We start from the raw sequence: 20,864 nt of genomic DNA, 5'->3' as shown, positions 1-20,864 counted from the left end.
GGAAGATAGCAGCATCGCTTTGACTCACACAAATCCTGAGGTCTTTGGAGTAGAAGTTTTGAGGTACCACCCAGATTCAGAAATCAGAGGCTCTCCCCAGAGAAGGGTGGAGCCCTCAGAAAAGGATACACTACATAGGGATCAGATTAGGGAAGAGACTTTGAACCATGCAAGGGATAAAATTATGAGATGGTGGGGCCGGAGAGATAGCATGGAGGTAAAGCGTTTGCCTTGCATGCAGAAGGTCAGTGGTTCGAATCCCGGCATCCCATATGGTCCCCTGAGCCTGCCAGGAGCGATTTCTGAGCGTAGAGCCAGGAGTAACCCCTGAGCACTGCTGGGTGTGACCCAAAAACTTTTATATATATATATATACATATATGTATATATATATATATATATATATATATGTGTGTGTGTATATATATATGAGGTGGTCCGCAACATAAGGACTTCCTTTTATGCATGTAGAACTCCAGAAAATCCCACTGGAGATAAATGTATAAAAGTTCCTCCCCGTGGGGCTGGAGAGATTGCACAGTGGGGAGAGCATTTTTTCTGTAGCTAGCTGATTCAGGGTTCCATCCCAGGCATCCCATATGGTCCCCCAGTACTGCCAGGAATGACCCCTAAACTCAGAACCAGGAGTAACCTGAGAAAAACAAATAACAATAAAATAAAAGCTTCTCCTGAAAATCTATTGGGACTTGCTCTTCAAGCCCTTGTTCTCCCTTGAACAAGGATCTTTCTTGTTAGTCTCTGTGTGTCTTAGCTCTCCTAGATTCCCCTCTGGAGAAACCTGTGCTCTCTCTTGAACACACATTTTCTCTCTTCTTCTCATCACGTCTTTTTTTTTAATGTCTTTCTAATTAAGTTTCAGTAAGAACCATGTTGCTTCATCATTCTGCATTCTCCTGAAATTGTCCATTTTCTGTGATGAAAAAAGTGACAGACCCACATGCCTGGGCTAAAGGACTAAAGGCTAAATAAAGGCTAAAGGACTGACCTGATCCAGGTCATGCATTTCTCTGATTGCTGGTAGCTGAAATGGGTCAAGCAGAAATGAAATCACTATTCTGGGGCTAGAGCAATAGCACAATGGGTAAGGCCCTTCTTAACTTGCACCTGAGTTACCTGGGTTCGATTCCCAGCATCCCATATGGCTACCCACACCTGCCAGTAGTGATTTTTGAGAACAGAGCCAGGAGTAACCCCTGAGCACCAATGGGTGTGGAAGGAAGGAAGGAAGGAAGGAAGGAAGGAAGGAAGGAAGGAAGGAAGGAAGGAAGGAAGGAAGGAAGGAAGGAAGGAGGAAAGGGAGGAAGGGAGGAAGGGAGGAAGGAGGAAGGGAGGAAGGGAGGGAGGGAGGGAGGGAGGGAGGGAGGGAGGGAGGAAGGGAGGAAGGGAGGGAGGGAGGGAGGGAGGAAGGAAGGAGAAAGAAAGAAAGAAAAAAGAAAGAAAAGAAAGAAAGAAAGAAAGAAAGAAAGAAAGAAAGAAAGAAAGAAAGAAAGAAAGAAAAAAGAAAGAAGAAAGAAAGAAAGAAAGAAAGAAAGAAAGAAAGAAAGAAAGAAAGAAAGAAAGAAAGAAAGAAAGAAAGAAAGAAAAGAAAGAAAGAGAAAAGAGAGAAAGAGAGAAAGAGAGAAAGAGAGAAAGAGAGATATCTGCTTTGCTTGAAGCTGACCTGGGTTTGATCCCTGGCATCCTATATGGTCTTTCAAGTACTACCAAGAAAGTGAGTGCAAAGCTAGAAACAAGTTCTGATCACTGAACTAAAACCACAAAAACATAAATAAAAGAGTAACCCCTGAGTACCACTGGGCATTGGCCTGAAAACAAAAAACAAAGCAAAAGAAAAAATCCCTTTGATCACCAATGGGGAATATGATCCCAAACACATACCCCACACCCCAATAAAAGAGAGTGGTACATATCTTGGGAACTTGGGTTATGGTGAGGTGTAGTATGCATGCACATGAAGCTAGAAATATGAACACTATTCAACCATGTTTCCCAAACTACAGTAAACATTACTTTCTGGTTTGTTTTGTTTTGTTTGTTTGGTTAGTTGGTTTTGGGCCACAGCCAGCCGTGCAAAAGTGCTCATTCCTGGCTCTACGCTCACAAATCGTTTCTGGCAGAATCAGGGGACCATATGGGATGCTGGGTTGGACCCAGTTGGCTGTGTGCAAGGCAAACGCCCTATCGCTGTGCTATCAGTTCAGCCCCTACTAAACATTACTTGAAGGTTCCTACCCCAAAACAGTTACTCCATGGAATCCTACTCTGGAAAAAGATCTAATTTGCCTGGGGCGTGATTCAAGTGGTTGCATTAGTATCGGTTGAACATAATATTTTTTGCTATAGTTGTATATATTAATCTCTTTTTTTTTTTTTTTTTTTGGTTTTTGGGTCACACCCGGCAGTGCTCAGGGGTTACTCCTAGCTTTATGCTCAGAAATTGCTCCTGGCAGGCTCAGGGGACCATATGGGATGCCGGGATTCAAACCATAGTCCTGCATGCAAGGCAACCGCTCTACCTACATGCTATCTCTCCAGCCCCAAAACCCAACGTTCAAAGTCTAGTTCAGTCCTGTAATTTATTATGCGTTCTGGTGGTTCTCAGAGATTCTTGCTCATAGCAGAGCCAGTCAGTGTCTTACCCAGTGCGGGCACCAGCACCTCCTGGTCCCTGGCCCCTGGGGCACTGACAGAAGCAGCTCTGATAATCCTTGAACCAGAAGCTTCTGCTGCTGCTGCCTCTGGGGCTCTGACCAAAGCACAGACAAAAAACAAAACAAAACAAAACAAAAAAGATGAAATCACACCCTTTAGGGCAAAGGGGAACTAGAGATGATGGTTCAGAGTGATTAGAAACTGACCAGAAGGGGCCGGGTAGGTGGCGCTGGAGGTAAGGTGTCTGCCTTGCAAGCGCTAGCCAAGGAAGGACCTCGGTTCGATCCCCCGGCGTCCCATATGGTCCACCCAAGCCAGGGGCGATTTCTGAGCATATAGCCAGGAGTAACCCCTGAGCGTCAAACGGGTGTGGCCCAAAAACCAAAAAAAAAAAAAAAAAAAAAAAAAAAAGAAACTGACCAGATGTTTAACTCCCCTGCAGGCTGGAACTGACTAAAGCAGATCAATGGGCAAAAAAAAAAAAAAAAAAACCCAATAAAACTAACCCACAGGAAGGCTGGTGGATCAGCAGAGTGGTTTCTGGGTGGCATTTGGGGGTATAGGGCACTGAACCTCACTGGTGGGTGCACTGAATCCAGGAGACTTACAGAGGTGTGAAGCTCAACCCCTGAAGTGCTGACAACTCATGTGGAAACAATTAATTGCTAAGATAAATAATTTAATTTAGTAAATTGAATTTGAAAGGGAAAAAAGCAAGCACAGGAAATCTTGGCTGTCGTTCCTGGGTGTTTTTTTAATGGGGGTTGTGATGGTGGGATGGGGCCAAAACCAGAGATGTTCAGGGCTCACTTCTGGTGAGGTGCCATGATCAAAGCTTGGCTAGCTTCATGCAAGGCAAGTTTGCTCTACCCGTTGTACTGTCCAGTCCCAGGATTTGGGAGAAGAGATGGTTTTGGAATCACACCAGTGGTGCTCTGGACTTGCTCCTGACTCTGTTCAGGGATCACTCCTGGCATTGCTCTAAAGGACCATCTGGGGTGCTGGGGATTGAATCCTGTTAAGTTGTATGCAAGGCAAATGCATTTACTAAAATATCATTCTGGCACCTTTTTGGTTGGTTGCTTTTGTTTTTTTTTGGTTTTTGGTTTTTGGGCCATACCCGGCGTTCCTCAGGGGTTGCTCCTGGCTGTCTGCTCAGAAATAGCTCCTGGCAGGCACAGGGGACCATATGGGACACCGGGATTCAAACCAACCACCTTTAGTCCTGGATCATCTGCTTGCAAGGCAAACGCCGCTGTGCTATCTCTCCGGGCCCTGGTTGGTTGCTTTTTAAAGTCACTGACTTTTTTAATTATTTTTTTCTTTAAAAAAATACTTTTCAGTTGAATCACTGTAAGATACAGTTGCGAAATTGTTCATGATTGAGTTTCAGTCATGCAATGTCCAATTCCCTTCACCAGTGCGCATTTCCTACCATCAATGTCCCAGTTTCTGTCCTGCCCTCCCCCTGCCTGCCTCTATGGTAGATGTTTTCTCTTTCACTGTCTTCTATTTTCTTCCTGTGGTTTGTAATATTGGGGTTGTTCTCTCTCTCTCTCTCTCTCTCTCTCTCTCTCTCTCTCTCTCTCTCTCTCTCTCTCTCTTTTTTTTTTTTTTTTTTTTTTTTTTAGTTTTTTTTTTTTTTTTGGGCCCACACCTGGCGGTTCTTGGGATCACTTCTGTCTCTGCACTCAGAAATTACTCCTGGCAGGCTTGGGGGACCATACTAAATGCAGGGGATTGAACCCGGGTCCACTGCTTGCCAAGTCAAATGCCTTACCCACTGTGCTATCACTCTGGCCCCCCCCTTTTGTAATTTTTTAATTATTCTTAAGTCAAACAACACATTTATAGAAAATCCAAGCATTTCACCATTCTGGCCAGGTGTCGATGCTATTGACCCACCATTCATGTCTCCTAGGATACCTATGTTCTCTCTCTCTTTCTCTCTCTCCCCTCCCTCTCTCTCCCTGCCCTCTCTCTCCCCCCTCTCTCCTCCCTCTCCTCTCTCCCCTCTCTTTCTGTCCCCTCCCTCTCTGTCCCCTCCTTCTCTCCCGTTTTTCTCCCCTCTCTCCCCCCTCTCTCCTCCCTTTCCTCTCTCTCTCTCTCTCTCTCTCTCTGTCTCTCTCTCTCTCTCTCTCTCTCTCTCTCACACACACACACACACACACACACACACACACACATTCTCTCTGACTCCCTGTCTTTGCCTGCCAGCTTGTCTGTCTGTCTGTCTCTGTCTATATCTGCCTAGGCAGATATCAACCTCTAGATATCAGCCTCTCTCCCCCTCCCACTTTCAAAGCTTCCAGAAGCTTCCTGACTAGCTCTACCTGCACTCAGAGAGATGACTCAATGGTCACATGAGGTCATGGACAGTCAATGTAGGTTTTTTCTGAGTATGGCCCAGGTTCCGCTCTGTAAATATTGCTGTACTGACCAGAAATGATTCCTGTGATGATAGTTCAGGCATATCAAGCCCCCCAGAGCTTTACCCAAGTTTAAGTGTAGGGCTGATTCCCAAAAAATTCCTGCCTGATGCCCACAAATCCCTTTTCATGAAACCTATTGTTTGCTTCTCTTCCCGGATGACATGGCGAAACTTGGGTAAACAAGGCCCCATCAGACGTGGAACTGATAGTGGTCAAAGGGCTCTTTCCTGGCCCAGCATGAAATCTGATTTCTCAGAATTATGGGGTAAGGAGGATGACATTTTTATTCTCTAAAACAAAGTGGGAAGCTGGAGTGAGAGCACAGCAGGGAGGGTGTTTTTTCTTGAACACAGCTGACCAGGGTTCAATATCCGGTATCTCATAAGGTCTCCTGAGCCCACCATGAGTGATTCCTGAGAACAGGACCCAGGAATAACCCTTGGGCACTTCTAGGTATGACTCAAAACCAAAACAATACAACAAAAAACTTACTTGATTAACATTGCAAGGTTGTTTTGTTACAAAAGAGGTATTCGTGGTGTCCCTTGACATCTGAACTTGGAGAAACTATTTAAACTTACCAGGAATGATTGCTTTATCGTAAAGCATCATTCTGCTTCTGGATTCCTCCTCCTCTTCTTCATCTTCTTCTAACAACAACAAGAAAGTAACATCAAACAAACAAATATATGTATATAATCAGTCATGTTATATATTATTATCATGGAAAACAAGTCAAAATTTAAACTTTTATTCATTACAATTTTTATTTTTTAAATTTATTTTATTTTATTTTATTTATTTATTTATTTATTTTGGTCACACCTGGCGGTGCTCAGGGGTTACTCCTGGCTGTCTGCTCAGAAATAGCTCCTGGCAGGTACGGGGGACCATATGGGACACCGGGATTCGAACCAACCACCTTTGGTCCTGGATCGGCTGCTTGCAAGGCAAACGTCGCTGTGCTATCTCTCCGGGTATTTTTAAATTGTTTAATTTATTTTCTTTTATTATGTTTTTTGGGCCACACCTGGTGGTGCTCAGGGGTAACTCCTGGGTCTAAGCTCAGAAATTGCTCCTTGCAGGCTTGGGAGACCATATGAGATGCCGAGAATTGAACCCGGGTCCGTCTTGAGTTGGCCATGTGCACGGCAACCAGTCCCCATTGTAATCTTTAGTCTGACTTGTTTCTGTGTTGGGGGTGTCAATAGTTCATAATAATATTGAAATAATTATTTTATAATTGCATAGTTATATCAACTCTCCACTATTTTTGGTTTCAGAGTCTCTGCCCACATCCCCATTAAATTATCTTGGGAGGCCCACATCTGGCAGTGCTCAGGACTTGCTCCTGGTTCTGTGCTCAAGGATTGCTCCTGATGAGTTCAGGGGACAATAGGGGTTCTGGAGATTGAACCTGGTTCAGCTGCATGCAAGGTAAATGTCCTTCCTACTGTACTATTGCTCCAGTCCCCATTCAACCTTTTGATTCTTTGCTGTTTTTTGATTCTTTCTGTTTTTAGGCCACACAACACAGTACTTAGGGCTTACTCCTGGTGTTGAACTCGAGAATCACTCCTGGTAGTGCTTGGGAAACCATAGGTGGTGAGATGGATGGAACCTGGATTGGTTACATGCAAAGCAAACACCCTCCCACTGTCTTATCTTCTGCTTTCTCACCTCCCAACACGCATTAAACTTTTTGAGGGCGCAGTGGTAAGGCGTTTGCCTTGCACATGGCTGACCCAGGACAGACCTGGGTTTCGATCTCCAATGTCCCATATGGTCCCCCAAGCCAGGTGTGATTTCTGAGTGCATAGCCAGGAATAACCCCTGAGCATCACTGGGTGTGGCCTCAAAACCAAAAAAAAAAAAAAAAAAAAAAAGAAAGAAAGAAAGGAAAGGAAAGAAGGGGCCGGAGAGATAGCATGAAGGCAGGGTGTTTGCCTTGCATGCAGAGGGACAGTGGTTCGAATCCTGGCATCTCATATGGTCCCCAGAGCCTTCCAGGAGCAATTTCTGAGTGTAGAGCTAGGAGTTACCCCTGAACACTGCCGGGTATGACCCAACCCGCCAAAAAAAAGAAAAGAAAAAAAACAAACCACTTTTGAACTAGTAGCCAACTAGGCACAAATTGAAAGTATATATTCCAGATAATAGTTGCTTTTGATTTGGGCTTATTTTAAAGGAGAGACTGTTACTTCAAAGATTTAAAATTGTGGGGGCCAGAGTCATAGCACATCAGTAGGGCACCTGGCTTGCATGCGGCTGGCCCCGGACTGACCCAGGACTGAACCAGGTTTAATCCTTGGCATCTTCTATGGTCCCCCAAGCCTGCCAGAAGTGATTTCTGAGCAGAAACAGAAGTAACCCCAGTGCACCGTGGGTGTGGCACTCTCAAAAAAGATTAGAAATTGTAATTACCTGAATATACTATCAAAATAAGGGGAACCCTCAAACTTACGATTAAACAGCTCTCTTGCTTGATCATAGGTCTTTGGATATCCATCCAAAACATAACCTTGATTCTTGCAGGGCATAGATTTTAGCTTTTCTCTTACAAATCGAATAATATATTGATCTTCCAGGTGACCTATTACAAAAGGAAAAAGTTACTATTATTATTTTTTTGGTTTTTGGGTCACACCGGCAGTGCTCAGGGGTTACTCCTGGTTCTATGCTCAGAACTCGCTCCTGGCAGGCTCAGGGGACTATATGGGATGCCGGAATTCGAACCACCATCTTTTTTCATGCAAGGCAAGCACCCTACCTCCATGCTATCTTTCTGGTCCCGGAAAAAGTCATTTTTTAGGTGACAATCTATGTAGGTGATAGAATAGTGTTAGAGTTGGGACTGGAGAAATAGCACAGGGATTAATACAGAGCTTAAATGCTTGCCTTGCATGTTGCCAACTCAGATTCTATCTCTGGCACTACATATGGTGCCAAGTACCACCTGGGGTGACCCCTGAGTGCAGAGCCCTGTGAGAACCTTGAATATTGCCTGATGTGGTCCAACCCCCCCCCAAACACATAATACACACTCACACATTCCCTACAATGCTCAGGGTTGCGGCCGGCCATCAGGGTCACCCCTCAAAGTTCCCATTTTGGTTGCCGAGTTGTAGTCAAGGAGAGGATGTGAAACTTGTGCTAGAAATTGGGATTCAAACAACTCAGCAGAGCCAGCGTGCTCAATCGAGCTAGACTGCCAGGAAGGTCTGGGCTGTGGGATCAAGGCCTTGTGTCAGGCACCATCAGGCTCAGATCCAGGGCCAGGAAAACAGACACAGGAAGTGTTTGGGGACTAATGTTGAGGAAGAAAGTTTAAAAACAAAAAACAAAACTGAAAGAGGCCAAAGTGATAGCAAGGCGGACTGGGCATTTGTCTTGCTAAGCCACGATCAATCCTTGTACCCCATATGATCTCCAAGCCAGCCAGCACAGAACCACGAGTAAGCTCTGAGCACCACCAAGTGTGGCCCCAAATCAAGAAACAAAGAAAAAAAAAGAAACAAAAGGGCTGGAGTAATAGCATAGTGCCTTGCACACAGCCAAACCTGGGTTGAATCTTGGGCATCCCATATAGTGCCCTGAGTACCAGCAAAAATGACCCCTGAACCCCGACTTTGCCTCCTGCAGCCCCCAGGTAAATTGAGTTTGAGACCCCTGGTCTACATGCTCAAAACCACACGGGGGCACAGTATATATTAAGAGTATTCCCTATCCTTAAGTTTTGTTTTGCGTATGCAGAATGTCCATTTTGTATTCTGCCCTTTTGCACATCCCTTAAAATCTCATTTTTACTCCTTAACTCTCTCACCCCCCCCCCCCAACTATCAGTAACCCACATTACTTTTTAACTTCAGTACTGCACAATCCTAATCACAGACCAAAGCCGTGCCTTGGATCTAACAACTCCCAACTATTTCAAAAGACTTAAAATGGACACGTATGTCTTTGGAATATTTTATGTGTTTTTTTTTCTCTGACAGCTATAAGTCTTACTAACTATTCTCTTATACAGGAACAATTCTAACCACTTTTTTATCTTTTCTTCTCTTTGTGAGCTGTTCAATAAGGAATTTTGGTGAAAGAGTCCCCCAGTTTAATGCTTATGATTGAACCATGTCATAAGGATTGTTGGTCTGGTTCTTATGGCCCCCATATGTGCCGATAATGCCACGTGGCATTGTTCCTTGTTTGCATAGGCACATTGAAATGGAAAAATACTATACATACAAATAAGATCTTATCTAATAGAGATTGGAACACACAAATCTTGTAGTACAACGGGACCTTACACCCTGAACATTGACATAATGACCTAGCACAGGCCTCAGAAGAATGGGCATTTTCTATTCACCCCTGAACCAGGGAAGCCATCCACAAAACATCCAAGTTTGTTTATAACAACACCTGGAAGCAATCCTCTACCAGGGAATACCCTACCGCTCTCTGACATTGACCTGCTCAAAAGAGACTTCCCAGGGCCGGTGAGGTAGCACTAGAGGTAAGGTGTCTGCCTTGCAAGTGCTAGCCAAGAAAGGACCTTGGTTCGATCCCCCAGCGTCCCATATGGTCCCCCCAAGCCAGGGGCAATTTCTGAGCGCTTAGCCAGGAGTAACCCCTGAGCACCAAACAGGTGTGGCCCCAAAAACCAAAAAAAAAAAAAAAAAAAAAAAAAAGACTTCCCTTAACACTGAGAAGACTTAACAACAACGACCTGCTTACAGGACAGGGCTCTCTTCATTGCCCTTTAATTGTGAGGTGAAAGTAGAGGACGCTCCACATCCTGACTTCAATGTAGGATATGCAGATTCCAGGATCTTTAATACCAACAACAGAGACTGTGTGAAAAATAAAAGTGTGTTGGCACTACAGACAATGTCTTGGATTGGACAAACTAGCTTGCTTGGAGCCTAGAGTTGGTCTTATGCCAGGAAACTTCAGGGGTAGGGTCTCCTTATATTTAAGCCAAGGTTTTTCCTTTCCATGTCCCTCATATTTTGGTGGGATATGCAAACAATAATTGCCACTTTAACACCGTTTTTACTGTGCTCCTTTGACTCTAATCTTAAAAAAACTCACTTAAACTTTCGACGTTAACTTAAACTAATATACATGAGCATAGAAATGTAAAAAAAAACTATGCCTTTAATGTTTAAGGAGTTACATAAGTTTTATGGCTTTAGATTGCTTTGTGTGCTGCTAAGAAATATTATAATGTATTACAATCTGGGGGCTTGAGGGACAAAGTAATTGTACATGGGTTCTGTTTTATTTATTCATGTTCTTTGGCTGAAAATTCAAAGTTAAGATATCAACAAGGGGACTTCTGAGAATTCTGTTTATGGGTGATTGTCCTTCCACTGTAACTTTACCTTGTCCTCTTTCTTTGCATCTTTCTCATAATTAAAAATTAAAAATTAAAAAAAAAAAGAATGACCCAAGTGATGAGCCAGGAGTAAATCCCATGGCACCAGTAGGTGTGGCCCAAAAACCAAAATCAAACAAACAAAAAGAAACCAACACACACACACACATGAAATTTTTTTTTTGTTTTCTGGGTCACACCTGGCAGTACTCAGGGGTAACTCCTGGCTCTATGCTCAGAAATTGCTCCTGACAGGCTCGGGGACCATATGAGATGCCGGGATTTGAGCCACATTCTTCTGCATGCAAGGCAAATGCCCTACCTCCAGGCTATCTCTCCAGCCCCAACAAAAAACTTTTTTGAATATTTTTTTTTTTTTTTGCCTTTTGGGGATGAGGGGAGAGGAGACTACACTCAGGGATCACTCCTGACCTTCACATCTCAGGCAATAACATGAGAAGCCAGGGATCAGACCCAAGTTGGCTGCATGCAAGACACAGCCTTCCCCACTGTGCTATGACTCTGGTCCCAACAAACCCATTTAATAACAAGGAAGACCCAGCACAAAGCTGCTATGCCTTGCAGCCCTCTCGGCTTGCACTTTACCTGCGTTCTGCTCCAGGCTTTCCTTGATGGCATCCAGAAGCTCCTGCGCTTCTTCCACATTCTCCTCCTCCTCCTCTTCCTCACTCTCATCGTCAGGAGTTGATGATACCTTTGGTGCCACAATGGCTTCCTGCACACCATGGCCACATTAAGATTTGTGGCCCACAGGTAGGTACCCACACGTGGAATGGGAGTATGTCAGCAGTGTACAAAGGGTGGAGGGTGCTGGGTAATACAATGGGGACAGTGCTGGCTTTGTATGCAGTGGACCTGGGTTCGATCCTTGGCACCCTATAAGGTCCCTGAGCACCACCAGGAGTGATCCCTGAATGCAGAGCCAGGAATAATCACTCTCTTTCTGGCCCTCATGGCTTAAGTCTTTTGTTTTTGTTTTTGTGCTAAACCCAGTGGTGCTCAGGGGCTACACCTAACTCTGCAATCAGAAATCATTCCTGCCAGGTTCGAGGACCATATGGGATGTCAAGGATTGAACCCGTGTTGCCTTGTACAAGGCAAAAACCCTCCACACTGTGCTTTCACACTGGCACCTCATAGATTAGTCTTGATGTGACAGGAAAGTGCCTTACCTGTTTGTACTATCTTGACATCCCTTAATGATCAACATATTTTTTAAAGATAATTAGAAAAAATTTATTTTAGTTTTGGGGTCATACCCAGTGACCTTAAGGGTGACTCCTGGCAGGCTCGGGGATCACATGGGATGCTGAGACTCAAAACTGATAACCTCTTACAAGGCAAATGGCCTCCCCGCTGTGCTATCACTCCAGCCCCAGCTAATGAAGAATTTTCTTTTCTTATTTTTTTTTTTTTTAGTTTTTGGGTCACACCCGGCAGCGCTCAGGGGTTACTCCTGGCTCCATGCTCAGAAATCGCTCCTGGCAGGCTCGGGGGACCATATGGGATGCCAGGATTCGAACCACTGTCCTTCTACATACAAGTCAAATGCCTTACCTCCATCTATCTCTCCAGCCCCAGAATTTTCTAAGTAGCAGGTCAGATTCTAAATAGTGGGTCAGAGTGATAGAACAGTGAGAATGGCACTTGCTTTGCAAGCAGCCTACCCAGTTTCGAGCCCTGGCATCCCATTTGAATCTCTCTAGGAGTGATTTCTGAGTGCAGAACCAAAGTGAACCCTGAGCACTGCTGGGTGTGGCCACCAAACCAAACTCCTTCTCCTTCTCCTTCTCATCATCATCAATCTTTAGTTTTAAAATGTGTTTTCAAATAAAGCAATTGATGAGAGGCTGGATTGACAGAAAGAATACAAGACTTGCCTTGATTGCAACTGACACTTGAACCCCATAGAGTCCCGAGTCATGCCAGGAGAGACGCAAGAAAACAAATTTGAAAATAAATTGTGGGGGGCTGGAGCAATAGCACAACGAGGAGGGCATTTGCCTGCACATAACAATTTGTTTTTGGGCCACCTTGGCTTGGGGGGACCATATGGGCCGCCGGGGGATCGAACCGTGGTCCTTCCTTGGCTAGCGCTTGCAAGGCAGAACCTTACCTCTAGCGCCACCTCACCGGCCTCGATCCCTAACATCTTTTTTTTTTTTTTTTTGGTTTTTGGATTTTGGTTTTTGAGTCACACCCAGTGGTGCTCAGGGGTTACTCCTGGCTGTCTGCTCAAAAATAGCTCCTGGCAGGCACGGACCATATGGGACCATATGGGACACCGGGATTTGAACCAACCACCTTTGGTCCTGGATCGGCTGCTTGCAAGGCAAACACCTTTGTGCTATCTCTCCGGTCCCGATCCCTAACATCTTATATGGTATTCCACACCTGCCAGGAGTGATTCCTGAGAGTAGAGCCAGGAATAACCCCTAAGCGCTGCTGTGTGTAGCCCCCCAAACAATAAATAAAATAAAAAATATAAATATAAATAAACAAGAACAGGAAACATAGAATGGCAGGTAAGGCATTTTGCCTTGCACATAACTGACCTGGCTTCAATTCTTAATATCCTTTAAGGTCCCTCAAGTCCGCCAAGAGTGATCACTGAGTACAGAGTCATGAGCAAGCCCTGATCACTGCTAGTAGAGGCCCCAAATTAAACAAAATTTTAAATAAAAAAAAAAAATAAATAAATAAATAAATAAATAAGGGGCATAGCACAGTGGGTAGGGGTGTTTGCCTTGAACAAGGCCAACCCAGGGTTCCATCCCCAGTACCCCATAGGGTCCGCCCAGCACCACCAGGAGTAATTCCTGAGCACCACTGAGTATGGGGGGAAATTCTAAGAAAAAATAAAATGTGTCAGCCAGGGACAGTTTACAGCAGCTTCATGCCCAGCACCCCAGTTGTTCCTCTCAGCACCCCAACAGTGTGAGGAAGAAAAGTCTCCAAGCACCCCATGCCACAGTGTTTCCCTGTGGCCCTCCGTATCACAGGGCCCAAACTGTGCTGCAAAGGAGGTCTCATCGCACCAACAGTCAAATGAAACTGAGCTGCCCAGACAGAGCCCCAAAGGGGTGACTAGTTACCAGTTTGGCGATGGTCTCAGAAATCACTTCCTTGAGCTTGATGTGGTGCAGCTTGTAGTGGCGGCACAAAGCTTCGGCCACACTGGACTTGCCCACGGCTGGGGGCCCCAGCATGCAGATCTTGATGGGCTGGTGGGACAAGAAAGGAGGGATGGAATAGGGGTGCTTTCTGAGAGGTCTGGCAGGGGGAAGTGTTGCCTTCTGAAAACCAACTATGCTGCATAGGCTGGGCTGCAAAGCAGCTTCGGGCAACAGACAGGAGGGACATGTTTCCATTCATTCTTCTACAGGGGTCAGAGCATGGCCTGATGACAGGGTGAGACAGACACTCCTGTGAGGAGGGACATGGCTCTATTCATCCTCCTGCAAGGGTTATAGAAACACCTCACTGAGCCCCTAACAGACTCCTTCCTCCCCTGGTCTTACAAGTTGAGCCACTTGGGGTTGGAGAGATAGCATAGAGGTAGCACATTTGTCTTGCATGCAGAAAGACTGTAATTTGAATCCTAGCATCCCATATGGTCCTCCAAGCCTGCCAGGAGTGATTTCTGAGCGCAAAGCCAGGAATAACCCAAGCGCTGCCGGGTATGACCCAAAAACAAACAAACAAAAAACCCAATAAGTTGAGCCACTTTAGGGCCACTGTGTTTCTCTCAGAAAATAAAGAAATATGGGCCCAATGGCCAGAGTAGGGTAGACAGCATTTGCCTTGCATATGACTGACATGATTTCAATTCCTGGCATCTAATATGGTCTCTTTAGCCTGCCATGAGTGATTCCTGAGTGCAGAGCCAGGAGTAACTCCTGAGCACCACTGGGTATGGCCCAAAAACAAAACCAAAGAACAACAACAAAAAAGAAATGAGGCCCAGAGAGATATAGATATAGCACAGTAGGGAGGGCACTTGCCTGCATACAGCACATCTGTAGGGTTAATTCCCTACACCCCAAATCTAATCCAGATTTGGATCACTGCTGGGAGTGATCCCTCAGCACAAAGCCAGAGTCAGCCCTGAGCATCACTAAGTGTTACCCAGAAACAAACAGAAAAAGATAGATGGGCTAAAGTGATAAGCACAGCGGGTAGTGTTTTGTCTTGCATGTGGCCAACTGGGTTCAATACCGGATATCTCATATGGTCCCCTAAAATAGCCAGAAGAAATTTCTAAGCACAGAGCCAGGAGTAACCCCTGGACACCACCAAAAAGATAAAGTCCCAAGAAACAGAGGCAAACCAAAAGGCTGGCAGAAGGCTCCTCTTTGACACAGAAGAGCCATTTTCACCCCAGGTTTGTGCTTTTTGAGAAAAGTGAGGCTGCTTTGCCTTTTCAGTGGTCATGCATTTCTTCTAGTCAATAAGCTCCACTGCAACACAGAACAAGACATCATCACACTACAAAAAATCACCATGAAAAAGAAACAAAACCCTCCACAAAGAGTGATGAGTTTAGTTGGATAAATAACTACATTTTGAACTGTCCTAATAATGAGAATGTATGAGGGAAATTGAGAACCTGTTTAGAGTACAGGCAGGGGTCGGGTGGGGAGGAGGGAGACTTGGGACATTGGTGATGGGAATGTTGCACTGGTGATGGGTGGTGTTAAGAAAAAAAAATATTGTTATTCAATAATGGAATACAATGTATATAAAAAAAATCAGGGCTTTGATTAAATGCAGAGTATACAAGAAAAGGATAGATCTTTCCTGCTCCTTACCTACTTAAAAAAAAAAAAAAGAATCAGAAAGAAAAAAAAGAAAAAAAAAAAAAGAAAAAGAAACAAAACCCTCTACACATAGTGAATGAAGATGGTAGTTCTGATGACCTAACTTATCAGCCACTTATATAGCTTCTCTGATCAGGACTTTAGAGAGGAAATGTTAAGAATGTTCAAAGAGCTGGTAAGGTGTCTGCCTTGCAAGCGCTAGCCAAGGAAGGACTGTGGTTCGATCCCCCAGTGTCCCATATGGTCCCTCCAAGCCAGGGACAATTTCTGAGCGCTTAGCCAGGAGTAACCCCTGAGCATCAAACGGGTGTGGCCGAAAAACCAAAAAAAAAAAAAAACCCCAAAAAATGTACCTTAGCCTTGTTCAATACTTGGGGCCAGCGTGGTGGCGCTAGAGGTAAGGTGTCTGCCTTGCCAGGGCTAGCCTAGGACAGACTGCGGTTCGATCCCCCGGCATCCCATATGGTCCCCCAAGCTAGGAGCGACTTCTGAGCGCATAGCCAGGAGTAACCCCTGAGCGTCACCGGGGTGGCCCAAAATAAAAATAAAAAAATAAATAAAAAAAAAGAATGTTCAAAGAACTCAAAGAAACCTGGAACAGACAGCCAATAAGACTCAAGAGGATATGAGAGTGAGAGACAGAGAGAGAGAGAGAGACAGAGAGACAGAGACAGATAAAATAAAGTCCAGGACAGTTCAAAGGTTAAAGTTCAGGCTTTGCATGTAGTCCCAGGTTGGATCTCTAGCACCCCATGATCTAGCTCCCTGAGCCAACCAGGAGTGGTACAAAAACATAAGAAAATTCTTTTTTTTTTACATTACTATTATTTTGTTTGTTTGTTTGTTTGTGGCCACACCTAGTAGCCTTCCAAAGTGATTCCTGGCTCTATGCTCAGAAATTAGAGACTGGAGTGATAGCACAGTGGTAGGGCATTTGCCTTTCATTCAGCTGACCCTGGACGAACCTGGGTTCGATCCTTGCACATGGCCAACCCAGGATGGACCCGTTTTTTATCTCTGGTATCCCATATGGTCCCTGAACCGAGAGATTTATGAGCACAGAGCCAGGAGTAAGCCATGAGAGACACCAATTGTGGCCCAACACACACACACACACACACACACACACACACACACACACACACACACAAGAAATTACTCCTAGTAGGCTCAGGGGACAATATGGGTCCCAGAGAACTAACCTGTGGGTCCACCAAATGCAAGAAATATTTCTATCCCACTGCCCTCACTGCCAGTACTTTTGCTGGAACAGGCAATTCCGTGAACACCAATCTCAAGTTTACAAACTCAGGACTGGCGTGCTGTGCCCATGACCAATGCTCACTGGAGGAAGCATGATCTTCGGGTACTGAGTACTCTTAATCTACACATATTAGAGTATGAGCAAGAGACAAAACAGGACCTGTTAGAAACAGAGTTTACAGCTTGGTATTTGGGCTCTGGAAAAAGCAGCCAGTGGGAACCAGTTATAACTTTCTGTTTATCTCACCTTGATGGTCAACCTCACCCATGCCAGGAAGGGGCTGCTGTTGGAATAAATAATAGATTGGTTGGGGGGAGGGGAGAGCAGATACAGGAAGGGTGCTTGGAGGGCAGTGAAATGAGGCTGCAAGAGGGGCCAGCGAGATGGCGCTAGAGGTAAGGTGTCTGCCTTGCAAGTACTAGCCAAGGAAGGACCTCGGTTCGATCCTCCAGCGTCCCATATGGTCCCCCCAAGCCAGGGGCAATTTCTGAGTGCTTAGCTAGGAGTAACCCCTGAGCATCAAACGAGTGTGGCCCCAAAAGCTAAAAAAAAAAAAAAAAAGAGGCTGCAAGAAAATGTTAGCTGAGGGGCCTGAGCGATGGCGTGGAGCAGTAAGGCATCTGTCTTGCCAGTGCTAGCCTAGGACAGACCGTGGTTCCATCCCTCGGTGTCCCATATGGTACCCCAAGCCAGGAGTGATTTCTGAGTGCATAGCCAGGAGTAACCCCTGAGTGTCACTAGGTGTGACCCCAACAAACAAACAGACAAAAAAGAAAAAAAAAGAAAAAGAAAATTTAAGCTGAGAAGCCATGTGGAGAAATGCACATGGTGGTGAGAGCCTTGAAATAAAGCTGGATATCTCCTGAAACTTCAACTGCCTATGAATCATTTCTCCACCGTTACACCCTGCAACCTACAGACTCACCGGCCAATGGGGCTACAGGCAGCGGTCCAGGCCTACCAACCCTAGGACTTTATATTTTATATTTATTCAATACCCTGAGACTCTGAATTACTTTGCTCAGATTGTAAATTGAAGCTAGAGTGGCTCTGAGTTACCAGTAACCGCCGGGTCTGCTTGTACTCCTTGAGGATCGTGTTGATATTCTCCACAAAGCCCGTGTGGGAAATCCAGCGGACATTGAAGTTCTCCTTCACATAAGCTGCTTCCATCCGCAAGTTGATCAAGAGCTGGTCCACAGACTCTTGCTAGAAGATGAGTTTACACAGTTAGAGCAGATGCAGAGCAGTGAAGTGGGTCCGTTCATTTGTTCGACATGAACATCTGAGAATGCAGCCCTTCTGGGGCTGTTGGGAGGATCATGTGATGCTGGGCATCAACCTAGGCCCCCTGTATGCGGTAAACTTGCTCAGCCCACTGATGGATGCTGAGGTCCAAAAGGGACAGGGCTGGAGAGATAGCACAGTGAGAAGGGCACTTGCTTTACACATGGCCAACCAGAGTTTGATTCCTGCCATCACATATGGTCCCCCTTGCCCGTGCCCTTTAGGAGTGATTCCTGAACACTGCTGGGTGTGAGAAAAACACAAACAAATATAAAAACCCCAAACAATCCAAATATAAAAGGGGACTGGAGAATGAGCTTAGAAATAAGCACTTTAAAAAAAAATAAAAACAAATAAAAACAAAAACAAAAAACAAACGGAAAAAAAAAAGAAATAAGCACTTGGCTGGGGCTGGAACAATAGCACAGCGGTGAGGGTTTTTGCTTTGCACATAGCTGACCTGGGTTTGATCCCCAGTATTCTATATTGTTCACCAAGCTTGCCAGGAATAGTTTCTCAGTGCAGAGTCAGGAGTAACCCCATAGGACCACTACTGTGGCCCTAAATACCCCTCTCAAGTATAAACCCTGAGTACTGTCAGTTGTGGCCCCTAATCCAAAACCAAAGCCAAATAAATTCACTTAAGTATGATAAAATTTATCATAGGAATGCATAGAGGAATAGAATTGTGTTCATAGCATTCAGTACTATCTTTAGTAGAGTCTTAGACTATTCCCTTGCCCCCTCCCAGTTGGGGCCAGACCAGCACCCCAGTCTTCAGACACATTTCCTGACATTAGTCTTTTATGAGTAGAAAGCATAGGTCCATGGAAGGTTCCTGTGAGAGGTCCTTGGAGGAAAAATGCAGTGCAGAGATTGGGCTGTGAAGAGAACTGGTCTCCCAATCCCCACAGAACCTGTAAGTTTGTAGAAAAAAATCTTGCCTACTCACTCGTAAGTCTTTTATTAGAAAAGCATTTTCTTTGGGTACTTTTTGAATTTTACCGGTGCCAGTATTTTTGCTGATGCACTGTTAGGAAAAATACAAAAGTTATTTTGGTTTGTCCACAAGCTTTTCTCTACAATTCCTTAAATATAACTAAATAAAAAAAATTTTTAAGGGGCCCAAACGATAGCACAGAGGGTAGGGTGCTTGTCTTGCATGCAGCTGACCCAAGTTCGATTCCTGGCATTTCTTATGGTCCCTTGAACCTGCCAGGAGTGGTCCTTGGGGATAAGGAGGGGATGACTGTACCTTGATGATATCTTCCAGGGTGAGCACAGACTCATCCACAGCGAGCAGGTAGTGAGCCTTGGGCATATGATCGATGACGTTCTGAATCACTCTACATGGGGGCAGGGAGGATGCAGGATCCACTTTATTGGCCTTGCTGGCCCAAGCACTCGGGGAGGGGAAAGAGGGAGTGGAGAAAAGGGGCGGGGAGGAGGAGACACTGGAGACCACAAGTTCCCTGCCAGTACTGAAAGACTAAAGCACAAAACTGGGAATGGTCCCAAAGCACTGTTGGGTGTGGGACCAAACCAAGAAAACTCAAAATCTTTTGTGTTTTATGTAATTTTTGCATGTTAAAAAGAGCGATGGTGTTATAAAAAGAGCTCAGTGGGCTGAGTACATGCTTGGCCTGCAGGAGGCGCAGGTTTAATGCGCTGTACCACATGATTCCCCAAGCATTACCAAAACTGGCCCCCAACCACAGATTTCAGTCTCTGAACACCAATGGCTGTTTGGTCCCCAAACCAAATAATACAAAATTGAGGGAAAACAAACAATCACTAGTTCAGGAGCTAGAGAGATAGTCCAGTAGTCCAGTGGGTAGGGTACATGCCTTGTATGCCTCTAAGCTGGGCTTAATCCCTGGTATTTCATACGATCTCTCATTCCTCACCAGGAGTGATCCAAGAGCACTCTAGTTGTGATCCAAAAATCAATATATGGGGCCAGAGAGATAGCATAGCAGTAGAATATTTGCCTTGCATGTGGCCAATGCAGGACAGACCTGGGTTCAATTCCTGGCATTTCATATGGTCCCCCAAGCCTGCCAGGAGCGATTTCTGAGTGCAGAGCCAGAGTAACTCCTGAGTACCACCAGCTTTGGCCAAAAAACCAACCCAAAAATCAATATAAAAATAACAGAATAGAGGCCAGAGCAAAAGCAGTCATAAGGCATTTGCCTTGACCTAGGACAAACCTGGGTTTGATCTCCGGCATCCCATATGGTCCTCCAAGTCTGCCAGGAGCGATTTCTGAGCGCAGAACTAGGAGTAACCTCTGAGCGCTGGTGGGTGGGTGTGCCCCCCCCAATAAAAACAAACAAACAAAAAACACCCCAAAAACCCACAACAAACCCAGCAGTGGCTGGAGCCATAACATAGTGGGGAGAGCATCTGCCTTGCATGTAGCAAACCCAGATTTGATTCTCATTATCCCATTTGGTCCCACAAGCCTGCCAGGAGTGATCCCTGAATGCAGAATAAAGAGTAACCTCTGAGTATCACTAGATGTGGCCCCAATCAAAAATAAAGTAAAAAAATAACAGAGCAATAGAGCACTGGGTGTGGCTCCAGACAGAGCCCTGCAGGGTCCTGGGTTTGAACCCAGCCCAGAAAACCTAGCGCCCTTCTCTAGGACACAGAGTGTAGCCAACACTTCCCAAAGATTCTTAATAAGGTGTAAAAGAGCAACAGAGTGGGGCCGGGTGGTGGCGCTAGAGGTAAGGTGCCTGCCTTGCCTGCGCTAGCCTAGGACGGACCGTGGTTCGATCCCCCGGTGTCCCATATGGTCCCCCAAGCCAGGAGCGACTTCTGAGCGCATAGCCAGGAGTAACCCCTGAGCGTCACCGGGTGTGGCCCAAAAACCAAAAAAAAAAAAAGAGCAACAGAGCTTGAATGAGTGTAGGAGCTTGTTTTGTTTGGGGACTATACTTGGCACTGCTCCAGGGTGACTCTCAGTGAAGTGCTCAGTGGGGGGG

The 20,864-nt window shown here is 45.3% G+C and overlaps 1 protein-coding gene across 4 annotated transcripts in view; it reads right to left on the bottom strand.

Moving 5' to 3' along the window:
• The window catches only part of AK7 (adenylate kinase 7), a 58,254-nt gene that overhangs the window by 11,144 nt on the left and 26,246 nt on the right, over positions 1-20,864 (bottom strand). The window contains exons 8-14 of one of the 4 annotated variants that reach the window (XM_049769804.1): positions 19,130-19,220; positions 18,827-18,904; positions 17,647-17,796; positions 13,599-13,727; positions 11,089-11,218; positions 7,570-7,698; positions 5,687-5,755 (exon numbers count right to left, since the gene is read on the bottom strand). In XM_049769804.1, coding sequence (XP_049625761.1) covers positions 5,687-5,755; positions 7,570-7,698; positions 11,089-11,218; positions 13,599-13,727; positions 17,647-17,796; positions 18,827-18,904; positions 19,130-19,220 — 776 coding nt within the window. The remainder of the gene's footprint in view (positions 1-5,686; positions 5,756-7,569; positions 7,699-11,088; positions 11,219-13,598; positions 13,728-17,646; positions 17,797-18,826; positions 18,905-19,129; positions 19,221-20,864) is intronic. The other 3 variants (XM_049769806.1, XM_049769805.1, XM_049769808.1) reach the window with 3 other exon arrangements.

Source organism: Suncus etruscus, chromosome 3 (assembly GCF_024139225.1).
Source record: "Suncus etruscus isolate mSunEtr1 chromosome 3, mSunEtr1.pri.cur, whole genome shotgun sequence".
NCBI classification, from domain to species: Eukaryota; Metazoa; Chordata; class Mammalia; order Eulipotyphla; family Soricidae; genus Suncus; species Suncus etruscus.
The sequence above is the reverse complement of the archived record's forward strand: the minus strand, read 5'-3'. Positions and strand labels throughout refer to the sequence as shown.